The sequence below is a fragment of the Lepidochelys kempii genome, chromosome 27, assembly GCF_965140285.1.
Source record: "Lepidochelys kempii isolate rLepKem1 chromosome 27, rLepKem1.hap1, whole genome shotgun sequence".
Lineage (NCBI taxonomy): Eukaryota > Metazoa > Chordata > Testudines > Cheloniidae > Lepidochelys > Lepidochelys kempii.
In genome coordinates, this window is record NC_136406.1 from 12,090,782 (window position 1) to 12,105,233 (window position 14,452).

At 48.0% G+C, this 14,452-nt stretch overlaps 2 protein-coding genes across 9 annotated transcripts in view; one reads left to right on the forward strand and one right to left on the reverse strand.

Moving 5' to 3' along the window:
• Positions 1-8,528, forward strand: part of PHOSPHO1 (phosphoethanolamine/phosphocholine phosphatase 1) — a 28,974-nt gene extending 20,446 nt beyond the window's left edge. For 2 of the 4 annotated variants that reach the window (XM_073325874.2, XM_073325876.2), the window contains 3 exons: positions 105-436; positions 4,194-4,313; positions 5,465-8,528. In XM_073325874.2, the coding sequence (XP_073181975.1) occupies positions 4,269-4,313; positions 5,465-6,226 (807 nt within the window). In that variant the 5' untranslated portion in view covers positions 105-436; positions 4,194-4,268 and the 3' untranslated portion in view covers positions 6,227-8,528. The remainder of the gene's footprint in view (positions 1-104; positions 437-4,193; positions 4,314-5,464) is intronic. The other 2 variants (XM_073325878.2, XM_073325877.2) reach the window with 1 other exon arrangement.
• ABI3 (ABI family member 3) overlaps positions 4,194-14,452 on the reverse strand; it is a 46,366-nt gene continuing 36,107 nt past the window's right edge. For all 5 annotated transcript variants that reach the window (XM_073325870.2, XM_073325868.2, XM_073325872.2 and 2 more), the window contains 2 exons: positions 13,472-13,609; positions 4,194-11,564 (listed from right to left, as the gene is read on the reverse strand). In XM_073325870.2, the coding sequence (XP_073181971.1) occupies positions 11,398-11,564; positions 13,472-13,609 (305 nt within the window). In that variant the 3' untranslated portion in view covers positions 4,194-11,397. The remainder of the gene's footprint in view (positions 11,565-13,471; positions 13,610-14,452) is intronic.

The following is a 14,452-nucleotide window of genomic DNA, read 5'->3' on the forward strand; positions in this document are numbered from 1 at the left end:
TAGTCAAGGGGAGGAGTATTGCTGGCCCTTTCTTCCCCCCAGTGAATGCAGGAGGATCCTGTAGGAAGGCTTGGAGGTACTGTATGTTCCTCTCTTTACTCCAGGGTGAAAAAAGGTGAGGGACCATGGGGAGAAGCTCCATCTGCCCCCTCCCCCAATGACCAGTTCCTCTCCATGAGACAGATTCCTCCTGAACCTTCCTTCCATGGCTGCCCCACTTTGCACCGTGAGCCTTGCCCCAAATTTAATTTTGTTTTAAACCTTTTCCAAAAAACAGTATTTCACGCAATTAATAAGCAAACTTCTGTTCTATTTTCTGTTTCAACATTCAGGCTTTGAATAATGTTAGGAAGTACGGCCACTTTTATTTTATTTTGGAGGGACTACTTTTTTTTACAGAAGGTGGAAGAACAACCACCCAGGAAGCAGCCCTTAGGTGAGTCATTGCAATATATAAATAGTTCTGGCGAGAGTGTTACCCAAGGTTCCATGCTTGGTCCAGCCACGAAGCAGAAAGTTCTTAAAGGAAAGCTGACAACAGTTGTTAAGTTTTGAAAACCCACAAGTTCTTTAACAGCAATCCAGCCTACCTTCAAGAGGAGCCCAAGGCTGTTGTTGGGGCAAAATGGGGGACAATGTGGTATAATGGCTAGTGTACAGGATCAGGGAGTCCGGAGACCTGGATTCTATCCCCAGCTTTGCCACTGACTTTTGTGTGTCCTTAGGCAAGTCACTTCATCTCTCTGTGCATCCGTTTCCTTACAGGGGTAATACCCGCTTGAGAGCCTTTTGATAAAAGTTGCAGTACCAGTGCATAGCAGGGTTCTTATGAAATGCCAGCCTAAAAAACTAAGTAGTGTGCTGACTGTGAGTTCATAGGCCCTCATTTCCCTTCTGTTTTAACACTGACCACACTATTATTCTGCGTGACCAATAAGTGCCAGCAGCTGGTGCTACGTGGGCCTGTTTGATTCCAGCCAAACCAACATCTGGCTTCAAAAAGGTAGGGGTGGGGCGCAAGGAGGAAGACTAACCTTTGGTTCAAGCCCTGAGTCTGTTGTGAAGGAAGATGATGGTTGTGGACAGCTCGCTCGCGCTCTCTCTCTCTCTCTCTCTGTGGTTAACCCCTGGCAAATCCAAAACCAATGGCTCGTGACCATGTACACATGCTTTGTACATGTGGCATTGCTGATTCACCCACCGGACATTACACATGCTCACTGCTTTACTAGATGGGGTAATTCAGGACAGAGAGAAGAGAGACTCCTGTTAAACAGTGTTTTTCTCTTCTCTGGTCTCCCCTCCTGCTCACAGACTGAGCCAGCTTTTGACATGGATTTTACCAGACGTGATCTTAATTCATTGCTAAACTGGCTGAGTCAGTGGTTCTCAAACCTTCCATAACATGAACCCCTGTTCCGTACCATTCCCCTCCCTCTCACGCTAGCCAGGACCTAGCCCATTTAGCAATATGAGAATGGCAAGATGTTCACAACCTCTGGGTTAATAATAAAAATTAGCACTTTTAATTGGAAGATTTTACAGAAGAGAAGTATCATCAGATGGGGAAACTGATGGGGATACTGATGATAACTGATGAAACTTATTAGTCTAGCTTCTCTGATGAAGCTGTGGGGTGAGGGAGTGTGGGCTAGTGGTTACAGAGGAGAAGCCGGAGCCAGGACTTCTGCAGGAGATTTGTTCTTGGGTCTGCCACCAACTCCCTATATGGCCCTGGTCAAGTCATTTAGAGTGGGATTTTCAAAGATGCTTGCCTCTCTTAGGCACCCAATCTCATTGAAACTCAGTGGAATTTGGACACTTGACTCCTTTAGGCACTTTGAAAACTTCAGCCTAAATGTGTCCATGATTCACTTGCCCCTATGTAAAAATGGGGGAGGGGTGACACTGCAGTGAGTATCAACATTTATTGATCCCAGTGCACTGTTTTACCTTCATGGACATGAGGTTGATATGTGTATTGTTACATATGTTTGGATGGTGCAGCCTTCATCAGAAGTAGCTAGAATTCTCCCCATGGTGGCCACAAATTTCAAAAGTTGTTCCACAGAAAATAACACATTTAAGGGGAAGATAAAGTTGGAAGTCCAAGAGAAAAATTTTATCTCCCGAGAAGCAACCACCTTTCCAAGAACTCCTCTGTGGACAAGCAGACAATCACGATGTGTGATCTCCTTGGCTCACACTGTTGCAGACCTCAGAACTATTGTTCATGGATGGGATGAAGAATAGAAATTAACTGACTCAATTGTTTTCACTTATTGCTGAACCAGGATTTTTCTGCTGTGTAACAACACTTAGCTCAAAGGAGGCAACTGTGTGCATGGTGTTTGAGATCTTCCAGTGAAAGGCGTGACTTAAAAAAAAACTCTGCTTATTTACTGTAATTATTTTTCTTGACTTTAAATGTCCGTGTGTAATCTGACATGCTAAGCTTAAAGAATCCGAGGGTCTGATCTGTCAGCCCTTACCCATGTGAGTAAACACAGAAATATTGGGCCCCTGCAGAGCTTTTCAAAACACGGGTTTGCTTCCCACATCTGTGTGGATTGACCCATTTTCCCTTAGGTGTAGCTTAACTAGTAACTCTTTTCTATGGAGACATATTAACGTCCCTTCCAACACCTTTTCATTGCCGCTTTCACGCTGATATCTTAACACCTTCTTTGGGCTTAGACTGAAATTATTTCCCCACCATTTAATTCTTGGCCCTGGCTCTCCAGAGACTCTCGCTGGTTAGAATTTTGTGAATGGAAAGTTGGTATAAAATAGCATAGCCTATAACTGCTGAACATGTATAGAAGCTATTTTAAAGGGACATTGTCCACTTAATCAGATGTAAACAAACATTTCCTCACCTCTGCTACCCACTAGTATTAAATCATTGTTAAGAAGAAAAGAATTTCTAAAAATCCAAATGACTTTTTTCATGTTTGTACTGTTTACTTTTTGCATTTCTCTCTTCTTGGACAATGAAAATCAAGGAGGTCAGTTTCACTTTTGCTTATAGTCAGTTTCATTTTCAAGTTCTTAGTGCAGCAATATTGGGTGCAGGAATGCTTGCCATGTTTTCAATGTTTAGAGCCTAACTTTAGTTGTCTATGTCCCTTTACACTTAAAAATACTTTCACGTGTTCAAATAACTTGTGTTGTTTATTCTAGTAGCAGCAATTAGTTCAACACAAGGGTTCAGGGCAAAAACTCTTCCTAGTACAATTTCTGGCCAGAATAATCTATGAAACTGGATTTAGAACAAAACAGACTTAAAAGAAATGATTTTGAGGCCACCAAAAAAAAAAAAAGTTGGATCAGGAAGCCGACGAAATTTGATTGAAGTCTCACTCCCCATCAAATCAGAATTCTTGAGCAACAAATGCTCACTTCCCCCAGAACAGTCCCTTGGCTAACAGCTGCCTGATTTCCCAGGAGCACTGAGCACCCATTTATACTTTAGACTCCAATAGGAGCTGCAGGTGCTCAGTACAGCAGAAAATTACCAGCAGGTTTGACTGTTTATAGAGCCCAGTTTTTACAGTTACCGGCCACAAGGGGTCAGCAGAACCCAGGAAGAGTAAGTGCACAGCCCAGTGCATTTTATGCTCCCCTAGGTTTTCACTTTGCTTAAGGGGCTTGTCTACATGGGGAAATGGACCAGCATAGCTCTTCCAGAATAACTGTTCTCCAATAGCTATCCTGGAATAGCTCATGTGGACGCACTCTTCCAGAATAAAAGTGACTTTCTCTTGTGAGCACAGTAATTTCTAGTTGTTTTTCTGGATACAGACTAACACGGCTACCCCCGATACTTGTTGTTCTTGTGAGCACAGTAATTATTACAGAATAAAGTCACTTTTATTTGGGAAGAGTGTTTCCACCTGGGAAAGCTATTCTGGAGTACCTATGCCAGGCAGTGTAGACAAGCCCTTAGCATCTGAAGGGGTTAAGAGGGATCGGCTGCGTTAAACAATCTCTCCCTGCTCACTCAGCCCTTCCTCTGCACAATAACTGTTATAGTTCTTGGTGCTGGAGGCCAGCATGTTCCATCCGGGACAGGGAGGGGAGATTATTTCCTTTGGAACTGGAGCAATCTGTTGTGACTTTTGACACAGTACCCTAAAGTGCAAGGGGGCCTACAAAGTGGTTGTTAACCAAATTACCCTTGTGGTTTGCAGTGATGTGACCAGCACAAAGGGAGCCTGAAACTGTAGCAGCGGGAAAAGCGGTGTTTGGCGAGTGGTGTCCTTAAAATGAACGGGTGCTTTGAGGGTGTTGGGCTGCGATGCCTTTTTAAGGTTAGTGCAATTCTCCAACGTTTTGATTTCTTTGTACAGGGCTGTCTCCTCCTCCCTCTCCGGCTTATGAAGCAGCTGTTTTAATAAAGATCCCCTGTCACTGGTGCGCAATCCTGCCCTGAAAAGTGGCTGCAAAGCTGGCTCAGCTGATCGACTCACCCTGTGCATATTCAGAGTCACAGCTGCTGGCTTCTGGTGACAGAAATAAGGCCCCAAGCCTGCCTGTCTCTCTCCACATGGTCAGAGTCTCACCCCTGCAGAGTCCCGTTTTAAGTCTGGGGGTTCCAAGCAAGCGCAGTTCTGCCACTTCAGTACTTAAACTTAGCCCTACAGAGAAAATGTGGCTCTGGGACACTGAGCTGCATTCTGTCCTGTCTCATGTGCCACAGCAAAATTCTGCTCGCTGCATTCAAATGGCAGGGCTGGACGCTGTGCTCCCTTATGCTTGGGCCCCTCTTCTTTTGAGGCACTGGGGGCTGCACCTGGGTAACTGAAGACATGAGGGCCACTGCCCATGTCTGGTGTCAATGGAATGACTTGGGGGGTGAATCAGACCCAAAACTTGAAGGTGATGAAAGTTGCATGTGGGAGCAGAATTCGACCTGCAGAACCTCTCAGTGGCAGGACGATGCCCAAGAGTCTAGCTTGGCTTTCGGAGGCCAGGGTGAGCCTGCAAATCTGGCAGCTCTAAGGGGCAACCTCCCCACGTACTATTCTGCATGTAAACCCAGCACAGTGACTGGAACTTATTGAGAGGCAGATACACACAGATGACGCAGCTGCTGGTTTGTGGAGTCAAAGTGCCGCCCTAGGGTTACCTAGACCCTCTTGTGAGAGGGAGTCCAGTACGCCACTCGGCATGTCTTGAGGGCAGGGAAGTCCAGGATTAAGAGTGACAAAATGATCTCTTTACAGGGCATGTAAGCCTCTTTAGGTCAGGGTTAGGATATACAAGGAACAGATTAGGTCCCCAGCTAGGATAGAAAAATACACAGAGAGAGGGAGAGATGGCCCTGTTTTACCTAAATAGCGTTACGTTGATCGCTCTCAACCCATGTCAGATTGATTCCATTAACAACACCAGGGTGTCTGGGGTAAAGAGTTCTCCCTTGTCTTGAGTAACTGACATGTCTCATTGGTTCAACTCACAGGGTGTCAGCATGGCTGCCCCCAAGCCTCCAAAATACCTCCTAGCCTTTGACTTTGATGAGACCATCATCAATGAGAACAGCGATGACTCCATCATCAGGGCCGCTCCAGGCCAGGCGCTTCCAGAGCACATCCGCCAGACCTTCCGGGATGGCTTCTACAACGAGTACATGCAGCGCGTCTTCGAGTACCTGGGAGACCAAGGGGTCAAGATGCTGAACTACAAAACGGTCTATGAGAACATCCCGCTGTCTCCTGGGATGCCAGAGCTCTTCCAGTTCCTCTCCAAGAACCAAGACCAGTTTGAGATCATCCTCCTCTCCGACGCCAACATGTTTGGCATCGAGTGCACTTTGAGAGCCGCCGGTGTCTACTCCCTCTTCCGCAAAATCTTTAGCAACCCCTCTGGGTTTGATAAGAGGGGCTACCTCACCTTGGGGCCCTATCACACTCACAAGTGCCCCCAGTGCCCCGCAAACATGTGTAAGCGCAAAATCCTCACTGAGTACCTGATGGAGCGGGCCCAGGAGGGAGCCGAATTTGAGAGCATTTTCTATGTCGGGGACGGGGCCAATGACTTCTGCCCTTCCGTGGCTTTGACTTCGACAGATATTGCTTTCCCGCGGAAGGGCTACCCCATGCACCAGATGACCCAGGAGATGGAGAAAAAGCAACCCAGAGCCTTCCAGGCCAGTGTGGTTCCCTGGGATTCGGCTGTAGAAGTTTGCCGCTATCTGCAGGAGCTCCTCAAGAGGAAATGCTGAGAGGGACTGATGGTTCAGAAGAGACTCCTGCTGCCCTTGAGGCAGCTTGGGGGCAGCGTGCAGGAAAGTGGGAGGTTCAGGAGCATCTCCATACCCAGTGGCTGATGTGACTCCATTTCTAGCTTTGCAAAGTTGGACTCTTTGAACTTCTGGATTTCTTCCCCCGGCCCCTACTTTTTTTTCTTTTAAAAAGCACTTTCTCTGGATCCCCTTTTCTCCCCCCTCCTCCCAATCTGGAGACAAGGTGTTCTCTATGCAGTTTGCACACCCGTTCAGGAGAGTGGGTGTTCATCCAAGATCTTTATTTTTACCTTCACCTTGAATTCTTTTTTTAAATGATTCTTTAATTTTTGTAAAGAAACAAAAACAAACTAGTTCTCATGCGGCTACGAAGTGCCCATGCTCCCGCTAGCCCCAGGGCAGAGGTCTCCGAATCTGTAACTTGATCACAGCAGCTGGGGTCCACCTATGTCATCACCCCCTGCATGACCCCTCTGTTCCTTCTCACCACATCAGGTGACTTGAAACTGACCTCCTGAGAATCCCTGTCGGGGCTCGTCTCTGTCCAGGAGGCAGGTGGAAGCCTAATCAGGGGCAGTTTCTATTCATAGAGCCACCCTGCCCATATCCCCTTGTTCCAGGAAGGCTGCTAGAACAAGAAGACATGGGTGTGGTACCAGATTCAGGTGTGGGGTTAGGAGGACACCGTTGATTTAGGTTTCCAATTACGGGTGGTTCACTGAAGCACATTTCTAAGCAAGCAAAAGTGAGATTTTCCACAAGTGCCAATGGGAATTAGGCACATCACTGTCATTTTGACCTTTGAAAATCCCCCAAGGCTCCAGTTCCCCAGCCCTGTCCCCTCTGAGCAGATCACAGTAGGAAAGGGCTGTGGAATAATGAGATGTAGGGGGCAGTGTGTGATATGTAGCTGGAAAGCCCTGTCCCCCACCAAAATATAACTAGTTTGCATTTAAAACATTCCACTGAATCTGGATTTCTGAGGCTTGTTTGCACAAGCATACTCAGGAAAGTAAAGTGGAGTAGTTTAAAATCCCATTACACCCCGGCGTGGATACTCTCATTCTGAACTAAAGTGGCGTTAATTTGGTGTAGCTTAATTCAAACGTGAATTAAACTGAAGTGAAGTAAGGCCACCTTAATTCTGAATCAGTGTGCCCACACGGGTTTTATGCAGTTTAACTAATCTACTTTTAACTTGCACCTTTAGTTAATTTGGATTACCATTCCTGGATGTCCTGATGTCAGGGTTAAGTCCTTGCACTTTGCTTCCATTTTGCTTTCGTTTTCTCCCCCAGGGCAGAAATTTCTCCATAGTAACTTAAACATCTTTCTCTGTTGTTATTTTAAGCATGAAAGTGAGCATCCCTCCTCAAATGCTTTTACACACACAGCTGATTTCCAAAGCCGAAGCTCCTACTCATCAGCTGCTTGTGCTCAGTAGCCCATGTCCATACTGGATCCCAAAGCCTGTTTATTGAACTAGTTTAAAATCTAGCCTAACCACTGCCCTGTCTGAACTGCAGTGCTGCAGCTGTGCTTTGAAGCAGCTCCTGAAAGGCAATTTTGAGATGCCTGGTGGACAGCACCCAGGAGAGCTATTTCTCCCAAGCTACGGGCTGCTTCCAGTGCACGTGGAGCAGCAAGTAGCAGAATAAACCAAGCTCTCCTTGTGCCGTAGACTAATCACCGGTCAGATCGTGGCATGGGGGTTATATTAGGATGGAGCCGCTTCCTTGGCCTGATCCCTAGAGGTGCTGAAACTCCTGTTGATTGCAAGGGGACCTGTGGTGTTTAGCATCCCCTGGGGGGTCAGACTGCTAGAGGATCAAAGCCTCTCTCCACTCTGCTTGTCAGTATTCTGTCCCTGGGCAACCGCAGTATTAACTACCCCGTGATTGCACTCGGCAGGGGCAGCCACAGCATTGACTGCCCATGATGGTGGCTTCTACCGGGATCAACTGCAGCCTGTCTACTCCAAAGCCAATAGCCCTGACCAAAACTCTGCGCAGTACAGAACTAACCAAAGCTGCCCCAGCTTCCCTTCCTCTTTGCAGTTTGTTTGTTTGTTCTTCCTCCCTCCAATCATGTGGAACGTAAAGCCATGGAATTTTTTAAAACAAATATCAGAACGTTATCTAGTAAATATCAACAGCAGGTACAAAACATTTGTCTGGAATTTGCTGAGCATGTTGTATTTTGATGTGGACATTTAAACGAACACCCCACCTGCCCCTAACGATCATAAATATATTAATATATATCTCTATATGCACATGCCCAGGCGACTACAGGTTTGTGACTTCACTTTCTCAGCTTTTCCCTGGGGCTGTTGAAAGCAGTGCGGGTGGCACTTGGAGAAGCCATTTGTGCAGTCTCTGGCTCTAGTCACTCATCTTTGATGGGCTGCTGCCCAGGACGCAGAAGAAGGAAGGTAGGCTGTGGGGAGCGGGTTCTCTGTAGGGGAGGAAGGGGGAGCAAGTGATGTTTCCTGGTGCCAGAAACCAGAGTACTAGCTTAGGAAGAGGTCCCATTAGCACTAGCCACTAGTCATGTGTCTTACTCCTGGCAAAGCCTGGTAATTATGTCGACTGACTTGCTGTGGTCCAGGAAAAGGGAGCAGGGCCTCTGATGAGATCTGTTCCTGGCTCACTGGGACTTTGGCATATTCATTAGATCCCTCAGTAAAATGGGTTTAATTAGCAGGTGCAGAGGCAAATACCCTCATGAAGGGAAGGGTGAGTGTTTTTTAGCACTGGGACCATTTGATGTAAACGTGGCAGTTAGGAGGTTTAATCCACTTCCATCAGCCACTGGCTTTTCCTGTGGAGTCTGACTCCTTGCAATGATGCTGTTCATTTAAAAGCTACCACACATCCACCCAGATGTTACCAGGGGCTGAGTCCTGTAAATACTTGACTTCAAAGGGGCTGGTCTCTGACTGGGGCCCCAAGGTGCTACAACTAGGCCAAAGGCAAACATTGCACAGGTGATGTAACTGTTGGTCATCTGTCAAGTTGGGGAGAGTTTTCTGTTGACTGCTCTTAGGCTAAGTAGACCCTGGAGCTTGTCCTTTTCCACACGTTTCCCTTCATCACTTACCTACCCGAGTTCCAGGACATACGTGTTAATTTCTCATTGTCGCTCATGAAGCAGGGGGGTAAACAGAACAGGCCAAGGGCAAAGTGACTGAGTAGGGCTAGGTCTATGGAGCGTGCCCATGGCAGAAAATAATACAGCCAGCTGTTTGGAAGATTCCTTCTCCCTTTTTTGCCATTCCCACACCCAGCTGGGAGGTGTATGATTAATTCCCCTCCCTCATCACCCAGCTGCTCTTGGAGGAGGCTTTAAATGGCCCAGAGATCATTATTTTTGTCTGCAGTTTAGCAACTGGCAACAAGGTGGAGAGCCAGCACCATAAACCACCCATGATCCACTCTCCCTGCTTTGGAAACCTCACCTTAAAACAAAAAAAAATACAAAAGGTATTGCAGGTACGTTAACCCCTCGTTTCCAGGTGTGTTGCTGGTACACTTCAGCTATATTTAAGCAGGGGCAAGCCTGCAGCTGACGTTCCCACCCATCCACTACAGCCGGGGGAGACACAAGCTTTTAGAACTCTTTATTAAAAGTGGGTACCTTTTATCTAAGCAGTGAGGGAGCTGGGAGGCAGGAGCAACAGCACGCAGCAGAGGACCTGCTCACTAATGCTCTCAACAGCACCTGGCATTAGAGGGGACCAGGTTCAATGAGCCTCCCTTTCTACTTCTAATGTGCTGTGAGACATCAGCGAGGTGGGTCCCCCCAGCACATTCAGAGCATGGATTGCCCACCAAAATTCCATGAGGCAAGGCCCTGGGTGGGGCTTAAAGGCAGAGCTGCCTTTCTTTCACTCAACCTCAAGGCAATCAGCTGCCATTTTTCAGTAAAGAATCAAGCGAGGCAAAGCAGAAGCTGCAGCTCTGCTGACATTTGCATTTTGGGGACAAGGCTCATAATACTCCAAGCAGCAACCTGATAGGGTACTACATGGCTCTGTATCCTTACACAGCCGGAAACAAGGGGGCTATTCCTGTGCACTTGAGCCTGGATCCACTGGCTCTGGTTTATACAACTTAGTCTCGTTGCCAAAGCTCATTGCAAAACATCCTCTTATCTTCCAACCACCTTCCCCAGTTGTTTTTCCATTTCTCGTGTCTCTGCCTGTCTAGGCTGCTGCCGGTCGCTCTGCCATCACGCTTTGTGCCAAAGGCACTCCATGCGCCCACATTAATCTCTAGCCCAGCCCTGTGAGGCAGGGAAGCACTGTGCCTGCTTTCCAAATTGAGAAACTAGACTTGCCCAAGGTCACCAGGTGACTCTGTCGGAACTGAGATTCAGTCTCTTGCCCATTACTGCTTCTGTGTTTGGGCACCACTATCCCAGTTGCTGGGGAAAAGGCTCTTCCCTAGACCCACGAGAGCCTGCTCAGCACCTTCTAAGCTACTGCAGGACTCATGAGCGGGGAAGCCTTGGAGCAGCCCCGAGCATTGGGAATCTCCGAGCACTCCACACATCTACCTCGGACTCCCTTCCCAGCTAGTCAACAGCATTCTGCTGTTCAGCCGCATTCGTTCTGGTGAGGGGGAGGGACTGGCTGCAGGCTCCCTGGGGAACCCAGAAGAGGATCCTCTGATCATGGTGCACGTGCAGGGGGTGGAAATAAAAGAGCTGAGAAATAATCAAAGCCTCAAGCAAAGGGATTTCAGGTTAAAGGCTTCAAGCCTGGTCCCCAGGGGTAAGCAATGGAAAAACTCACATTGAGCTCTGGGGGACTAAGATTTGACCTGAAAGTAGCAGCGTCAAAGCAGGGCACTTTCTTGGGCCTCCAAAGCTGCTCCTGATAAGTCTTGGATGCGGAGCGCTACCTTTCCCTGTCGCCGTCTGCCAGGGAGGTGGGTCTGTCTGTACCCCAGCGCAGGACGGGGAATAGGGAATCTATAATCTGATCAATCTGCATTGTAAATGGATAGTGATAAATTCTGTAGCCAGGGGCAGTGGAGGTGGCCTCCCTGGTTTGGCAGAGAGAATGGGCTCCATTAACCCTGAAGGGTGAAGGAGGAAAACGTCTGCTGGTCCTTAGTGGTTTCATCTCCTGCATCCACGCAGGGTCAGCAGCAGAAAGGTTCCACGTAGTTGCCTGGGAAGAACCCCTCTGCCTCGCTGGTCACGCCCTCGCACCAACCGTCCGAGTACTTCCGGGTCATGTAAATGACGGCTCCTTCTGGGAACGAGAGCTCGTTCTCCTTTTGCTGAGTGTAGGGGTAGAGGGTCACCACTGAAAGGGGAAGGAGGAGCTCAGAATGGGAAGGAAGGAAACAGAGCCAGGATCATTGTGAAAATACATGGGTGGGAGCTGTAAGCCTGCACCCAGTCAGAAAGCACTGCCCGGGCTGCAAGTCAGCCAAAAGGGTCTGGAGGAGAGAGTGAGAGGGTGGGAGCAGGTCGGTTTAAATCAGGACTTCCTCCGCAATGGGGTTTCCTGACCCGATGCTGATTTGGGGGGAAGCTGTGAAAGGAGAGAGACGCTCCACCTTGCAGTGGCAAAGACAGGCTCCAGAACTACAGATCATTAGCTCCGATGCAGCATTTTTCATGCGCAGAACCCCCTCACAGATAGGGAAACTCAAGTAGCGGAGGCTGTGGGGGAGGGGGTTTTCCCCAAGTCCACACACAGCAGGATAGTGGCAGAACTAGGAAGGTCACCTAAGTCCCAGCCCTACCTACAAGACTATGCTGCCCACTCTATCCATCAGGTGATGCTCCCTAATTGACCACAGCTCTTCATCTGCTTATGCTCAGAAGCACAGGGGAGGGCGGAGGAGTATTAGCCCTTTGATCCCTTTACAAGCGATGAGCTAGGTCCCAGGCTACAATGTAACATGCCACTAGGCTATCAGCGCCCAAGGAATCTAATCAATAAATGAGACCAGGTGGTCGGCTGGTGAGCTGTAGCCCCCCTCCCATTCAGATAGAATCATAGAATATCAGGGTTGGAAGGGACCTCAGGAGGTCATCTAGTCCAACCCCCTCCTCAAAGCAGGACCAATCCCCAATTAAATCATCCCAGCCAGGGCTTTGTCAAGCCTGACCTTAAAAACTTCTAAGGAAGGAGATTCTACCACCTCCCTAGGTAACGCATTCCAGTGTTTCACCACCCTCCTAGTGAAAAAGTTTTTCCTAGTATCCAACCTAAACCTCCCCCACTGCAACTTGAGACCATTACTCCTTGTCCTGTCCTTTTCTACCACTGAGAATAGTCTAGAACCATCCTCTCTGGAACCACCTCTCAGGTAGTTGAAAGCAGCTATCAAATCCCCCCTCATTCTTCTCTTCTGCAGACTAAACAATCCCAGTTCCCTCAGCCTCTCCTCATAAATCATGTGTTCCAGACCCCTAATCATTTTTGTTGCCCTTCGTTGGACTCTTTCCAATTTACCACATCCTTCTTGTAGTGTGGGGCCCAAAACTGGACAGAGTACTCCAGATGAGGCCTCACCAATGTCGAATAGAGGGGGACGATCACGTCCCTTGATCTGCTCGCTATGCCCCTCCTTATACATTCCAAAATGCCATTGGCCTTCTTGGCAACAAGGGCACACTGCTGACTCATATCCAGCTTCTCATCCACTGTCACCCCTAGGTCCTTTTCTGCAGAACTGCTGCCTAGCCATTCGGTCCCTAGTCTGTAGCGGTGCATTGGGTTCTTCCGTCCTAAATGCAGGACACTACACTTATCCTTATTGAACCTCATCAGATTTCTTTTGGCCCAATCCTCCAATTTGTCTAGGTCCCTCTGTATCCTATCCCTGCCCTCCAGCGTATCTACCACTCCTCCCAGTTTAGTATCATCTGCAAATTTGCTGAGTGCGCAATCCGCACCATCCTCCAGATCATTTATGAAGATATTGAACAAAACCGGCCCGAGGACCGACCCTTGGGGCACTCCACTTGACACCGGCTGCCAACTAGACATGGAGCCATTGATCACTACCTGTTGAGCCCGACAATCTAGCCAACTTTCTACCCACCTTATAGTGCATTCATCCAGCCCATACTTCTTTAACTTGCTGACAAGAATACTGTGGGAGACCGTGTCAAAAGCTTTGCTAAAGCCAAGATAGCTTGCCCCACCCCACTGCTGCAACCAAATGAAGCGGGGAGAGTGACGGGGGGACAAGATACCTTTCTCCAAGTAGCTGTCTGGCGCCCACGCAGGTTCCTCTGTACCCAGGGGGGGAGGAGGAGGAGGAGGAGGGGCAAAATCTTCAAAGTCTGTCAAGCTTGGCAGGGGCGGAGGGGGGAGCTCCAGGAAGTCGGCATCTGCAGAAAAATCCCCAGAGAATCACGAGGGGGATGAAGTCCTAATCGCAAAACAGAGGTCAAGCGTTGCCAGCCGTGGTTGTTTTTATCCCAAGTGTCCTGGTACTCGGTGGCTGTCTGGAAGCCCCGCCACCTGGCATCATCTTAACCGGGACACACAGCTTTCATTTTTAAAAAATGGTGATTCGTGGCGGTGGAGAACAGCTTGACAGCAGGGCCGCTTCAGCCTCCAACGCCAGAAATCAGAAGGAACCCAAATGGGATTCTTTTTAAGCTTATCAATTTGTGGGAGCCTGATTCATGATTTAGAAAAAAGCATAACACGTGGGGCTGACCACTGTGCGACTGGAGCAAACAGATCAGTTAGGGAAGCCTCCTCCAGTGAATATCTGTTTTTCTGCCATAGAATAACTTCACTGGGAGTGCAACTGACCCCTATACAGAGAGCCAGCACATGGGCTAGGTGCTGCATAGGTCCCACTTAAGCCTCCTCTGTTAAGTGGTGAATGCACCTGATACAGCAATTTCACCCTGTAAGTGGAGATTTGCTGAGGTCCTAGGGGCAACAGCTGAGCCCAGAGATTTGGACAAAATTTTTGTCCAACAAGTAATGGTATTTTTTTTCCAAACCAAAAAACTTTGAGTTTGTTTTGTTTTTTTGTTTTTGGGGGGGGGGAGTGTTCAAATAAAATAAAACAAAACAAAAAAAGAATTTTCAGTCTTTCCACCCTTTTTGTTACTGAATACAATCAAATAAGTGATATCTAGGTTGATTTTATTCTATTTTCTCCCACTTCTTTTTTTTCTTCATTATTTTGCCACTCAACTTTTACAGAACTTCCT